The sequence below is a fragment of the Seriola lalandi genome, unplaced genomic scaffold (genome assembly GCF_002814215.2).
Source record: "Seriola lalandi dorsalis isolate HSWRI2012SDOR001 ecotype SW California unplaced genomic scaffold, Sedor1 jcf7180002054920, whole genome shotgun sequence".
NCBI lineage: Eukaryota > Metazoa > Chordata > Actinopteri > Carangiformes > Carangidae > Seriola > Seriola lalandi.
Window position 1 is genome coordinate 536150 of NW_019525472.1, and position 15198 is coordinate 551347.

At 43.0% G+C, this 15198-nt stretch overlaps 3 protein-coding genes across 3 annotated transcripts; 2 read left to right on the forward strand and 1 right to left on the reverse strand.

Moving 5' to 3' along the window:
• Positions 1 to 344: 344 nt before the first annotated feature.
• Positions 345 to 3899, reverse strand: syt15 (synaptotagmin XV). Its single transcript, XM_023431362.2, has 8 exons — positions 3730 to 3899; positions 3452 to 3650; positions 2584 to 2738; positions 2102 to 2394; positions 1345 to 1512; positions 1142 to 1250; positions 879 to 1061; positions 345 to 544 (listed from the first exon to the last, which is right to left on the reverse strand). Exons 1-8 carry the CDS (start codon positions 3734 to 3736, stop codon positions 405 to 407), a joined length of 1254 nt encoding a protein of 417 aa, XP_023287130.1. The 5' UTR covers positions 3737 to 3899; the 3' UTR covers positions 345 to 404.
• Positions 3900 to 7059: 3160 nt separating this feature from the next.
• On the forward strand, positions 7060 to 9440 carry LOC111673517 (uncharacterized). The gene has a single exon (XM_023431292.2). The coding sequence runs from the start codon at positions 7071 to 7073 to the stop codon at positions 9114 to 9116; it is 2046 nt and encodes a 681-aa protein (XP_023287060.1). The 5' UTR covers positions 7060 to 7070; the 3' UTR covers positions 9117 to 9440.
• Positions 9441 to 11769: 2329 nt separating this feature from the next.
• Positions 11770 to 15193, forward strand: LOC111673551 (elastase-1). Its single transcript, XM_023431355.2, has 6 exons — positions 11770 to 11940; positions 12047 to 12156; positions 12930 to 13024; positions 13151 to 13431; positions 14355 to 14518; positions 14662 to 15193. Exons 1-6 carry the CDS (start codon positions 11805 to 11807, stop codon positions 14839 to 14841), a joined length of 966 nt encoding a protein of 321 aa, XP_023287123.1. The 5' UTR covers positions 11770 to 11804; the 3' UTR covers positions 14842 to 15193.
• Positions 15194 to 15198: the final 5 nt, after the last annotated feature.

Sequence of the window (15198 nt, forward strand, 5' to 3'; positions counted from 1 at the left end):
CCAAATAAATGATAAAATATGCCTAAACAAACAAATCGTAATCTGTTGTTGCTTTAATTTATTGGGAAGGATGGTAGTTTTCTTCCAATATTTGAGTATTATTTATCTATATCTTTTCAGCTGTAGTTACTAGATCCAGATGAGATTAGTAAAGTATGTGATTCTAGATAAGAGGTAATGACTGTACAAATAACATTAAAATTGTTTGAATTTTTACAACACTATGGTTTAAAGCTGCTTCTGCTTCTTTCCTGTTTGTAAAATCTCTAGATTCCTGATTCAGTTCTTTAACTAGACTTGGATGGAGCTTTGCAATTGATGAATGTATTTGGGAAGACTTTTTTTTAATTATTATTAATTATTTTATTTTTCAATTATTTCATCATATGTGTGTAAATCGGATGCTAGGTGGCTCTGCACAGTCCGTGCCACAGTTTGACCGGCTCCTGGGGCGTGTTGACCATGTCCATCCAGTGCTGCAGCTGTGGGCCCCTGGCGTACATGAAGGGACCCAACACCAGGACTCCCAGCAGGGGCGGAGGCTCTGGGACAAACATGAAGACAGAGGCGAGGTGACTACACAGCTCCACCTCTTCTGCTCTCACCTGCGCAGTTTAAAGGCAAATACTGAAGTGTATATTGTGAAATGTGAAATCATTCCGTCGTCAATTGATCAGACTAATATCTGTTTCTTTATATTAACTACCATGAGTTTTTGAATGTGTGAATGATCAATGAAAGGTTTAAAGAATCTTAATCCTTAACCTCCCTTTAAGTGCAGCTATTTCTGAACATTTGACACATCACAAATAAAAAGTAAACATCTTTCCTGAAAGATAAACTCATTGAACCCGTTGAACATCAAGTCGGCCCTTCACCTGAGCGGATGTCATTGGGCTGCTGCAGCTCAAACCTCAGACAGGCCTCGTCCAGGTGCTGCGAGCGGAGTTTAAAGGTCATCCTGTGGTCGAAGTGTGGGTCGGTTTCTCCTTTCACCACGCAGCTGCGCTTGATCTTCACCACCTGAGTGTGTATCTGTAAGCTCACCTGGACACACACACCTGGGCAACACACAGATGCTGCATTATAGTAATATAGACACATCCACGAGCTCTTCCATGACCTGGACATCCCTCTCTACCTGTGTCGGTGAGCAGCTGTAGACCTCGAGCCCTCAAAACCGCCACAGAGAGGCGCTGCAGATTTGGACTGTAGCTGAGAGATATCTGCACATCTCCCAGCTCTGAACACTGAGAGAGACGAGAGACGACACAACTAGATTATGAGCTTGCACAACCAACTTTGTTCACATGCGTACATTGTGTGAGTGTGTTAGTACATTACCTGTGTGTCGTCCTCGGTCTCCAGGTCTCTCCAGAGCACCCTACCTGCCTGGCCGAGCTCCCCCTCCAGGGGAAACAGCACCCTGCCCACCGCGTGGCGTTTGCCGTCTTGCTCCACGCTCAGCACACACACACTCAGGGTGCTCTGAGGCACACACACTCCTGACACCTGTGGAGGAAACACACACGCTGTTTCCTCAAAATAAATATATGGACTGATGACACATTTACCAATAAAAGCCTCAAAGTGTCACAAACAATGACATGAAACAACAACATAGAAACACAAACCAACCGGTCAAAACAACGAGGGTCTCGCTGCTGTGTCGGGGGGGGGGCTCCATTGTCTGATAATCCATCCACAGCTGTCAGTGATTTTTAAGGTTCAAATAGCAGCTATCTAATATTATTTCACATTACAATATTTCTAGTTGTTTATTTGGCATTAATTAACTACACAGAATACATATGGTCCTTATTAATATTGTACAGTTTATTATTGCCAAGAATCAGGGCTTTAAATTACAGTTTGGTTCTCTTGGGTATTTTAGGATCATGCCTCAGTGTTTTTAAGTTTTACTTTTTTTAAACAGTTTTTTTTTTGCTGTGTGAACTGAGTGATTTATGGATTTATCGCACACACAACTCACACAACAGAAATGATTAGTTATTTTTGTCTCTAAAGTCGAACAATTCCTCCTCCTCCTCCTGTGTGTCCCAGCAGATTTGACACTTCTGTAAAGTTTTGTTTTCCTTGCCTGGAAAATGAGGCAGTCGTTGAACTCCGGGTCGGGCCCGGTACCACGGGCCTTGGCCTGGCGGGGCCGCCGGTCGTCAGGGAGAAGCCGAAGCTCCACCAGCGTGACGTTACCGTGGAAACGGGGAGGGAGGTTGCCCAGGCGGAGCAAGGAGACCATGAACTGCTCGCTGCTGTGCCGGTACTCCACAGAGAAGCAGAGACGGGTGGCCATGCCGGGCGGAGGGGCCACCACCTCGTTCAGAGGAGGGACAGAGTAGAGACCAGCAAGCACCGTGCCCACTGGATACCAGCCTGATGGGAACAGGTAGATTTAGCCTATTGGAAGACTGTATGTAAGTAATGCTGCAACTATCGTTTTCATTATCGATTAATGATTTTGAATATAAAATGTCACTATTACGTACTGAATTCTGTTTTTAAATTTCAACATGACTAAAACTTTCTTCATATACGATCAAATTAAAGGCAATAATGACCTACTCCTTACTGAAAGTGACCCACGGTGGGCTAATATGTCCCGCCCAGTCTCCATCTTCATCTCCACCTCCTCTTTCTCCTCCGTCTCCTCCGACTCCAGATCACCATGCTTTTGTGTGGTGAAGCGAGGAGGCAGGGTGAAGGGGATCTCACTGGGCCTTTCACACAGAGAAAAATGTTATTAAATGTCTCCTCTGCATCATTTAAGATAACAATACACTGGATTCACCATGTCGGTGTCAGTATCAGGTCTTAAAATTGAAACTACACGCCCCACAAACCCCAAGTGATGAATGTTGCCTCTCAGGTGGAAGTATCAACATGTAGTGAAGGATTTTTCCGCTGTTTCATCTTTGCTTTTGTCCTGTTTGTCTGAAAACGGCAGCTACATTATTTTACTGCTTTTGTGCAATAAAGAAATAAAACTAAACTGGAAGATGTGTTGTTTGCTGAGCTTGACAGTTCATTAGTAATCTCCACTTGTCTGCATGTCGACTGAGCAAGTTTACTTAAGCAAATGTAATATATGACATACATACATACACATTTTTATGTGCTAGACATATATGTCAATATATGAAGTTAATCCAATTTTTAATAGGTTTGATATATAAATCTTAGATATATATGTACACGTATGATTTTACTTCATATTTCCATATATTTCATATAAGGAAATGTAATATATATATATGTGCATACATTACATTTGGATACGGGTTTTGAGATATTGTACGTTACTTCAATATTTCCATATATTATTTGATCACCTTAGCTACAAGTTCCTTTGTAAATTCTGATAAATAATATAAAATGAATCAACTATAATTTATGGTGTATTTTTACGTGGAATGTGTTCCGTGCTACTAACGTGGCCCAGGAGCACTGAGAGACCAGGATCACCGGAGCAGAGCATGCTGGGACTGAAGGCACGGTGGAGAGCAGCTCCCGGTATTGACTCTGGCTCTTCTTCTTCCTCCACAGGTAGTAAACCATCAGGCCCAGCAGCAGCAGCAGCAGCAGCAGCAGGACACCCACAGACAGACCAACAGCCAACAGTGAAACCTGGTCTGAACAAAAACATAAAACAAGGACAAATAAGCCTGAGGTGTGTGCCAGACGTTGGGTCTGATGTAATGTCTTGCTCACCTGCCATGGAGGAGTGTTTTTTTCAGTTATATCACCAAATATCTTTGCCTTTTGTCTTCTTGTCAGCTTTCACTGTGAAGATGAAGATACCTCCCACCACTGGCTATTAAAGTGGCTGTCTCTGCTAGTGGACAACTTTACTGAATGTGACCCTGTAGAGCAGAGAGAGTACGACACAGCTGGCTGATTCCCACCATCTCATGCTGTTATCTGACATTTTGGTTGGAGTCTATACTCATAAACATTTAAAGGATCATACCACCGATTTAGGCTGTTGTAGCCCAGTACTTCATGTTACAAGCTAAATCATTTGCAAACCATTCTGTTGTGTTTTAAATTCCTGGATGTATTTTTCCATTCATTTCCTTAAAGGGTCACTCCACTACTTTTTTATTCTGCCTCTAGTGAGGGCCTTAAACATTATGGTATACTAATTTGCAGAAGTTCAGTGTGTTTTATTTTTTTTATAATTACATTTCTTCACCAAGACTACCGTTTTGCAGATGATTTGTCGGCCCACTTGCAATACCTTCGCAGCCCACCAGTAGGCCATGGCTCGCAGGTTGGGAACCACTGATACGGACAGTTTGTAATAGGTGCAGCGAGTAATGTTTACGTTGATGCTGAGCAGATGTATTGTCTTTCTCACCTGAGCAGCTGCACTTACTCCTGTCCATCATCTCTGAGGTCGGCGCTCCTGACAAAAGAGCCGGGAGCTCCATTGTTCAGGAGTCACAGAGCGTGAGAGGCCGGCAGCAGACACAGAGGGGTTAGTCCAGCTGAAAAGGGCATTTGGCGTGTTTTAAATGTGATTTCTAATGTTTCTAAACTACTGGCTTTTAGACAGTTGGTTATTTTAAATCAGAGACTCAGCCTCAGCTCTGTGACCTCTGTATTCAGACTTTAATTATTTATTACCAGCCTTGTCCTTTAATTGGAGGTTTTTTAGTGAGATTACATGTTCAGCTTGTGGCCCCAGTTTGTGTTTTAATAGTAAATATCATGATTTTATCGTAACATACTTACCTGGCTTAATCTATGATTTGAGTGTAGGTTTTTATTTGAATGTTTGTGTGAGACTGACCTGAGTGTAAATATTATTTTGGTTGTAAGTCAGAAAGTGCTTTTTATTGCATGTTACTTCAACATCTATAAACCTAGATCTAGTAACACACTCTGTAATATAAACCTCCAGAAATCCTAAAGCTGCAGTTACTGAGGTGCTTTACTCAACAGTTTGTGTCTGCAGAGGTAAAATTACAGAACAGAGCTGAGTCTTTGGAAGGGGTCTCGACCCCAAGGTTGGGAATCACAGATGTAATCCATCACAGTGAACATTAAGTCCAGTCTGAAATATTTCAACAACTGTATGAAGAACTGCCATGATTTTTCTCCATAGTACCTGCAGGACAAATCCTATTGGCTTTGAACCCCTGACTTTTCCCATGGCACCTTATCCTGTGAAATAGTTATTACATCTACATCTACCACATGGATCAGCGCAAAATTTAATTCAGACATTCATTGTTCCCAAACGAAGAATCTTCACTTCTAGTGCAACCATCACATAAAAATGTCAATTTGTCCAATACTTTGGTTTATGATCAAACACCAAACACAAAACTAATGACGTTCTCATCAGCCTCAGTATCTACTGCTTTGTGTATTAACATGGTTTCCCCCGTACTGTACATAAGTGTCATATGTCTGCTCTGACAGCTGATCTGACCTTAACTCAGATCAAAATGCTCATTAGCCACTAATCCACCCGCTGTTGTTTCACTCACACACACATGTACACACACTCAGACTGTCCAGAGATTGGACGGCAGCTAATGAGATCACAGTTAATCCTCAGAGCTAAAGGCAGAGTAATGGCCTCTCTCTCTCTCTCACATACACAAACATACACACACACACACACTTGCACATGCACACATCCACAGACAAAGAGAAATCCCCTTATACACACTGACGCCAACTCCAACATGACGTCCAGTTGTGAGAGAAGAAGCGGAGCAGGAGATCGAGCTGAGGGAAAAGTTGCAGGAAAAGCAAACTGAGTGTGTTTGAGACTGTGAGAGCAGCTGGACAAAATAGACCACGAGGCGTGATTTAAAGGTAAGAGGTTCATTTTCTCTTCTATCTGACACCACACTGTACATTTGCATATATGAACGTCACGTTTGTCGGTTAACTGGATGTTTATTCTTCCAAATTAGAAGGTACTCTGGGTAGCAGCAGGTCAGTTGTGGTTGAAACACTCAGTTTGGGACAGAGGTGGATTCATCGGTTGGCCAGTTATAGTTTTGAGCAACAGTGATTATCAATAAGGAGCTAGGGGCTGAATACCTGGCATAATCTGAGTTTTAAAACTATAGATACACAGAAGAACACAATAAGGCACAATGTGCATGTGAAGAAAAAAACAAGTTAACTGTATTTTTTTTTTTAAATAACATCCACCATCCATTCTTTCTTTCTTTCTTTGTCTCTCGTGCTTTTTTGTCTTCCATCAACTGCAGGTCAAAGGGTCTTGTAAATCTGTCTCAATCAATTTACATTTTATCTCAATAATCAAATAATCTGGATTATGTAATCTCATTAGGCTAATCTGGAAGTGCTTGTGAATGTGTGGGTGCGTGCGTCTCTGTGCACTGACTGGGCAAAGAAAGGAAAAGAATAAAGGAGGTTTAACATTTTGAGTTAGATGAGAAGATTGACTCTAATGGTTGTTCCCTACAGTAAGTATGACGCTAACTATACCAGTGTCACACTGACTGACAATGTTATATTTTGAGGGTTTTAATATGTACAAAAAACAAAACACAAAAGCTAAAATTTGCAGTTTTAAAGGGGGTCATTGGCGAAACTATTTCTTGGCCGTTCCGAAGTCTCCGCTGGTTGCCAGGCAACGTCACAGTGACGACAAGAGGCCAGGCTAGCCGTTTCCCCCTGATTCCAGTCTTTATGCTAAGCTAAACTAAGCGGCTGCGGGCAGCAGATTCCCATCAAACAGGCTGGTGTCAATCCTCTCATCGAACTCTCGCCAAGAATAAGTGTAAAATCCCAAATGTCAAACTAATGCTAGACGTGAGAGGCGTCACTCGTGGATTAATTTACAGAGACCGATTGAATGGTCATGTTGCTCTGTAGCTGCTGGATATGTAGCCTACATTAGCAACTGTTAATCAAAACCAAAATGTCAGCATATCAACTTAATTGGTTGATCTTTCCGCTGCCCCCTAGTGGCCAAAATAAATCAGTTATTGCAAGTTTAGGGATAAATATCAATGCAACACTAATATTTATGTCTGTCTTAGCAGGTTGGTGCTGTTGCCATGGCGAGGCCTGGGCGCCCCGCGTCTGAGAGCTACCAGCAGGTGTGCTGTTCAGTCAGTCAGTCGGTGTCCTACTCCAGTGAGGCTGGGATTGTGGGACTGGAGGATGAGGATGATAAGGCGCCTATTTTCTCCCTTTCTAAGAGCTCCATGGATGTAGTTATGGCGACGGGTCCGCCGCACAAGCGGGACCCGGCCTGGACCAGAATGGACCTGAGACGCAGCTCCAGCACCAACACACACTCTGAGCAGAGCTCGATGACGCTCCAAAAGCTGCACCCTCACATGTGGCAGCACGTCAGCACCCCCAACAGCCACCAGTTGTCGCTCACAACTCAAAACGTGGACGTGCACAGTCGGATTGCCAACATGCAGCGCTGGAGCGGGTGTAGCGGCAGCACACACAGCCGCAGCAGCACCCCAGACACGATTGTATGGAAAGGAAGGAACTCACGCCCCTCGAGTCTAAGCCAGGAAGTCCATTGCCCCGTTGAACCGGACTCTCCTATGTCCAAACTAGCCTCTCCAACCACACCCTCCCCGTCCATCTCCCCACTCCAAACACCTACTTTACCACCTGTAGATCTTTTAACCCCTGCTTCGCCACTAACACTGATCACAAATCAGCAAGAAGACTTACTTGTGTCGTCACCTGCACCCTCACCACTACCTTCACCCTTGCCGGCTCCCACCTCCTCACCCTTGCCATCTAACTCCCCCGATCCCCTCCAGCTCACCAGCACAGAGGACGAGGGCTTCCTGGAGAATAATTTGCTTTCTTTTCAATTCCCCTCACCGATCGCGTCCTCTGTTAGTTTAGCTGAAGCAAATGCGTCGTCAGATGTTGGAAGCCTTGTTGACGACATGATAGAGGAGCTGCATGATGCTGAAGACTTGCAGTTACCAGAGGGTGGAGGAGTGAGAAGCCCGGAGCAAACGTTCAGCGCCCCGACGCCTCCTTCTCCAGGAGAGAGGCAAGAATCAGGAAGAGAAGGAGCCTTAATCTGCCACCTTGAGCTGCCATGGCAGCCAGGGCAAAGCTTTCCAGCAGGACGAACTTGGAGGTCACCCCTGGTCTCTTCTTTAAGCGACTCGCGGTTGGGCGACTGCTGCAGGTGCAACTTGAACTCCAGAGAAGGCATCACAAAGGCTCCAAACGTTGAGGTGTGCAGGGAGGAGGGTACAATGACTTCACAGCTGGAAATGGTAGACGCAGAAGTGCAGACAGTCTCTCCTATCAGCTCCTGGTGGGACCTCAGGAGGAACATGTCCACCACGGGCTCACACTCCATCTTGGGCTCGCCTCCTGGATCAAGGCTCAACTTGAAATCCTCAGTGGGGTCAAACTCCAATCTGGTGTCCCCGTCTTCCAGCATGTTCCCAATCAGCAGCGGGGAGGAGGAGGAGAAACAGGGAGACGACCCAATGTGGGACATTAACTCTGCCTCTTCACACGACCTGGAGAGGAGGAGGTCCTGTCTGAAGATCCAGGGGGAGGATAGGGACGAGCTGGGGAGGAGGAGCAGCATGAAGCAGGTGCAGTGGGACGAGGAAGGGATGACGTGGGAGGTTCATGGAGCGTCATTGGACCCAGAGGTGCTGAGCACTGCCATAAAGAAACACCTGGAGCTCCAGAACAGCCCCCGACCACCGAGACGTTCCTCGAAGAAGAAGAAAGCTCCAAAGCCTCCTCTCATATCAAATGTAGTAAAGGCCATGGCCCCTGAACTGAATCCACCTGTGCCGGTTATTACGCCGACTTGTGTGGCGGAGGGTGAGAGTGAGGAGACGTCGGAGGAAGGGAGGGAGGTGGAGGAAGAAGTAGGAGGCAAAAAGGAGGAAACAGTAGAAGCTGCTTGTCGGATAAGCAGAGCAGAGGGAGAAGACGCAAAAGTAGAAAAAGAAGAGGAGGAGGTGTACGGAGAGGAAGGCCCCAGCCATCCTAAGTCACCTTCGCATGGGAGTGGTCACAGCCGAAAGAAGAGTGTGATCAGGTCACTGAGGCGGACTGGGTGGTGTGGAGGCTCCAGAAAGGCAGTTGACTGATCCTGGAGACTAATCTTACTGAATTCCTTTGAGTATCCATGGCTGATCAGTCCTCAGTTTCAGACAATGCACGACCGACAAACTCTTTCATGTGGTTTCATCCTGCTGTTATCGGGACTTTATTTCCACCATTTAGTTAAAAGCTGGAGAAGCAATGTTAGAAAACGTGTCCCTCCGCTCACTAGGATCCACTGTTTAGGGATGGGTAGATGCATTTCTAGTGAGGTTTTCATGAAAGTCCAGAGTTACCAGTGAATTAGCAAGACATCTACCAATACATTTGTTCACGTAGATGTTCAATAAAAAACAAAATTTTGCTTTGTATTTCTGTTGTTCTGAATGTTTTTATGTTGTTTATGGATGGTTGTTAAAAATGGGCAAAGAGCCAAAGAGCAAAAAAGGAAAGGACTGAAAATCTGATGGCGAACAAGTTGACTTTGTTAAGCAGTGATACCAAGGAAGTATATGACTACAGTTTTGATGTGCTTGCATAGTATTTCCATTTTAATTTATATTATAGCCTGACCGAGTTTAAATTTAGTTTAACAACATATTAGTCATATTCTGCTTTTTAAAATCTTAAATGCATAACATAAACCAAGATTTTTGACATGGACCATTTAAATATAATTATCTAATAATGGTGACACTGTTTCCAAATGACATCTACAGATATATATAACGGCCATACACAGATACTGATATATCTGAGATAAACAACAGTAATGTCGGTCGATGACATCGCACATACTTTCTGAGGGAAATATTGCACATTTTAATCCACAGCACCTCACAGCTAAAGTTACCAGCTACTTTGCTTAACTTTTACTTAAGACTTTAAATAGAAAACAAACGATTATATTATAAGATATGATGCACTGTTATAGATTAAACCACCAAGCGGTATGTGAGTTAGAATTAACTCTGATCTGCTGCAACATTTAAATGCTGCCTACTTGTTATTGTATCAGTAATAATGAAACAATAACAAAATATTTAAAATAACAGCACAATGCAGTGTGAAACGGCACTTCTGCATAATCAATATTTGGGCTTTAAACACTTTAAAAATGATTTTATTTGTAGCGGCTTTATTGTGGTAATTGTATTTTTACTTATGTAAAAGATGTAAAAAAAGGAAAATAACAGTATGCAAAGAATCGCAGACTGGTGATGTTAACATATTCCATTTTTGTTTTTGCACACTTGCTACACATCTGAGACCACATACTTTTCTGAATTGGAAAAAAAGGAAGATCTTCGACCCGTCACAGATGATAAATGAGGTGAAGTGTAATGAAAGCAACACATCTTAATTAACATTCAAATATTTACACCGGCAATAAACAAAATCCAGGAGGTGACTCAGCTCAAATATGTTGTTTGTAAGTAAAATTCAAAAACTCAAAAACACACCACATAGCCACTCTTCCCTCTCTCTCCCTTCCTCTCTCCCTCTCTTCCCACACTAACTCAACTCAGTCACCACTAAAAAAAAAACAAAAAAAAAAACAAACACACACACACACACACACACACAAAGTTGGAGTTGTATGTAAACTTGGTGAACCACGGTGGTGAGCTGTGACCATTCAGGCGCTGCCATTCACATGAGCGGGCACATTCTCTCTCATTCACCACAGTTAAAAAGCTCTGCTAACTAGTGGCTTCCACTGCAGTTACTGTTGTCATATTTTCACAGATGTGTGTATGTGTGCGTAGAGCGGCCGGGAGAGTCTGTTGCTTTTCATCTATTTATTACATAATACACACACACATATATATATATATATATATATATATATATATATATATATATATATAAAAATATATATATATATGTATATATCTTTAGTTTTATCTGCCCGTGTTTAAAGTCTCTGTCTCTAAGACTTCTGACTGCGACACAGTGAAAGTGAAGTGAATTTCATTTACAAAGTCTTTATACCTGTCACTCTTATTAAGTCACAAAATTGTCTGTTTACAGTTTCAGTTGGGACTATTTCTTCTGTAGTGAGCAGATCCACTCACAACTGTTCACAGCACAACATGAATGTGTTATGATGTTGATTATAAAGTAATGAAATAGGCTTTTTTTTTTTTATCTTCCTTATTCAAGATCCAACGCTTAATATTCTGGCCTTTCCACTCTCATTCATCTCCACTTACTCATGCCTTTGACTGACATGAATGAATGTCCATATGAGCTATGTTTAGGCAGGAGTACACACATCTTTTCTACTGAGTCATGTTTACACTGGATGAACTATAGTGGAGATCTGGGATATTGAAGATAAAGGTCACGTTCAGGTCACTATGTCACTGATATAAGACATGTGACATGATGTGATGTTTGTTTGTGTACAGTGCTGCGCTGCCTTTGTCCTGTGTGCATGTTAGTGTACTGTGTGCATACTATATGTATGTGAAAGTGCTGATGGGACTCCCCGAAATCCCCTTTTTTTCTCAGCCGCAGTGGAAACTCATCGCTGCAGGAGAACAATCCAGCGCTCGGCCTTTGTTGTGACACTGCCCATTGTCCCTGGAAGTGTGCTGTTGTTGTGTGTGTGTGTGTGTGTGTGAATGTGTGCGTACTGTATGTGTACCTGTGTATGGACATCTGCGTGTGCTTGCTGCCTGGTATAAATAGCGTGGGATGTGTGCCGGCCGGTGATTCTGTGGAAAACGATGGCTGTACCAGGACCTCCTCTGCTCCTCCTTCTATCCCTGCTGCTGCCGCTGCTGTTGAGCAAGGCGTCCCTGCCTGCAGCTGCATACACACTCACCCCCGGGCGACAGCCACAGCACAAAGTCCTCCACCTGGGTGAGGGCAAAAACACACACAGACGCTCCGGCAATGAATATAGAGGCTCCTTTTTCATTTTCTTGGCTTCTCTCTATATTTATGTGTGGTGCTTCTCTCCTCCTAGACTGGCCTAAGGATTGTGGAATGGCTCACTTCAAGCCCAACATGGCTGAAAGGATTGTGTCTGGGAACGAGGCCAGACCTCACTCCTGGCCCTGGCAGGTCTCTCTGCAGGTAAATTGTCATTGTGCATTGATGTGGTTCAGTTTTTAAAGGATCTGGAGGCCTTGAATCAAGGACACGAGTTATTGACTTAGAATGAAAATGCCAGACACATATATGACCTGGAGCTCGGCCAAATTCTTTCTGGGGCTCCATCTGTTCATCTGTTGAGTATAGAAGTATTAGACTATAGCGAAAGAAAAGGTTGATTACAAGAGCCCAAAGTGATGTTTTCAGATTGTTTGTTTTGTCTCAAGCTACCAAAGATAATTTAATCTGATATAAAGGAAAGAAAATCAGCAATTTCTCACGTTTTAAACCAGCGTATAACTGACTGACACCTGTCTGAATAACACTACACTTTATACTTACAACCATTAACAGCTGTATGTCTATAAATGATCAAAACACTGATATTCTGAAAAATTACATTCAGGTTTTGCACCACTACACAGGATGGAGACACTTCTCACAGGGACTGAATTAATTGATAAGTAATGAATAATTATTGAGTGTAGTCTGACTAATATCAAAATTTTTGAGACTGATACCAAAATCTACAAACTAATGGACATAAGAAAGAACATTTGATTAAATCGACTCTATAGTTTAAACTCATTGGATTCAGAAATCTGTCCGAGAGGTGAAGAATGAAATGCTGGTTAAATGCTGAAGGTGTTTTGCGGTGGAGTAAATGCAATGTATGTATGCGATATTTAAGGGGTAATGAAAATGAAAATGACCATCTGTGATCATTGAGGAGGCTGTGTGGTTGTCTCTCACAGGTTCGCCCCAGGGGAAGTAAACACTACATTCATGTCTGTGGAGGAACTCTCATCCACAAAAACTGGGTCCTTACTGCTGCTCACTGCTTCCAGAAGTAAGAAACATATTCCATTAAAAAGAGATTTAAAAAAAAAAAAACAGTAAGGCTTGCACTCAAGTCGTGGTTTGATGGCACAATACAAGCCATGACTGTAATTCAACAACTCTTTGGGCCTCTCAGGGGTAAAGCAGAGGATGCTGGGAGCTGGAGGATTGTTCTGGGGAAGCACCAGCTGAAGCGTTCAGAGACAGTAGAGAGGATTTTCCCGGTGAAGAGAATCTACCGACATGAGAACTTCCGTTATCCCGCTCACAGCGAGCTGGACTATGACATTGCCTTGGTGAAAGCTGCCACAGATATCCTCCCTTCAAACTTCATCCGCTACGCCTGCCTGCCGCGCAAGCAGACCAGCCTCAAACCGGGACACTACTGCTGGGTCACGGGCTGGGGAGACACTCGGGGTGAGTAGAGATGGATATAGAAGAAGAGGAAACGGTCCTGGAGGAAGTCGTTAGGGCATCTGATCAAAGACTGCCTCATAGCAATAATATATACTATATGGATAATAATATGGAATCAAAGACAGGCTGTAATAGCTGTGAGCAACTTGAATTTAACCATGAATAAATATTTTATTATGAAACTCAAAACCTTATTTTGAAATTAAAAATTACTGAATATAGTATTTTAGTCTGAAAACCACCAGCATGAATTAGGGAAGTCCTTTTTAACTGTGCAACTTAATGAGTTTGATTTTAAGTGTCTTTCCAGGGCTCAAAATTTAGAGAATATAAGACTTAAATATTGAAAAAAAAACTTTATTCAAACATTCAAATTCAGTTGGTCTGTTTTGAATCAAAGGAATCAAATCAGGTCAAGATGGTTAGAATTAGATTGGTGAAATTCAAAGAGCAAAATTCAAGATGCAAACTCAAACTTGTGGTTAAATTTTCAGTTTCTATTAAGATTCAAACTGTTTTGGCCTTTCTTTGCTTCCATATAACATCAGCTAACACGCTCAGAATGACAATTCTGATATAATGATGTTGTGTATAGTATAATATAGCGTGTTAACATGCTAACATTTGATAATTACTAAGCACAAAGTGCAGCTGAGGGTGATGGGAGTGACATTAGTTCACACATGTACTGAGTAATAAACTAAAGCATTGGACAAGTACAAATTTTGACCCGATGATGGCGCTAGATGAAAAGTAAGGGGAGACAAGAGTCACAAAGGTTAATTTTTGGAGGAATTGTGAAAGTTTGACTAGAATTTCATGGCAATTTGTCCAATATTTGTTGAGACATTTCAGTCTGGACCAAAGTGATGGAAAGTAGAAATCAAAGTGGGTAAATATGCTCCTTTAAAAACACTTTTCAGGTGGGAAGGAGAATGTGTCTCTGGCAGAAGCCTTAAATCAAGCTCGCCTCCCCATCATTGACTTTAAGACCTGCCGACAGAAGAAATTTTGGGGAGACCGTGTCCGAGACTCCATGATCTGTGCAGGATTCAGAGACACAGAGGATCCACCCGCTGCATGCCAGGTAGGACCGTCATTTACATGAGTCAGCCGATGGCGTGACAAGTGGTCCCCTCAATGAATGGATCAGTTACTACAGGCACAAATGTTGAAGGTGGTCGTGAAGGTTGATAAAAAAGAGGTGTCGTGTCCTCCCTCCTCTTCCAGGGTGACTCTGGCGGTCCTCTGCTGTGCCAGCTGGGGAGGGACCGCTGGGAGGTGCACGGCGTGGTGAGCTTCGGCCCCATCGGCTGCACCGTGGAGAACAAACCCAGCGTGTTCACCCGCACCGCCGCCTACATCCCCTGGATCGAAGCGACACGCATCAGGGACTTCTTCCTGCACTAAGCGGTCCACCTGACTCAGCGCTGACAGCAAACATAAGCTCTGCTCTGTTTTATGTCCCACGTCTACAGACGACTCCAAACTGTTTTTTTTTCTACAAGTCTCACAGCCGGAGTTCAGTTTTGTTTCGCCATTTCTGGAACTTACGCAACAACCACTTCCAAGTTGTAAATACATGTTCTGAATGTGCAATAATTATTTTATAACACACCATAATTTACAGTATACACTATGCACTGCTGTGGTTCTCAACAGCGGAGCGTTGTGACACAGCATTGCATCGTTTATACTACTCATGACCTTTTACATCCAATCTACTTTGCGCAATAAAACTGGTGAAAACCAAAAAAATCTATGTGA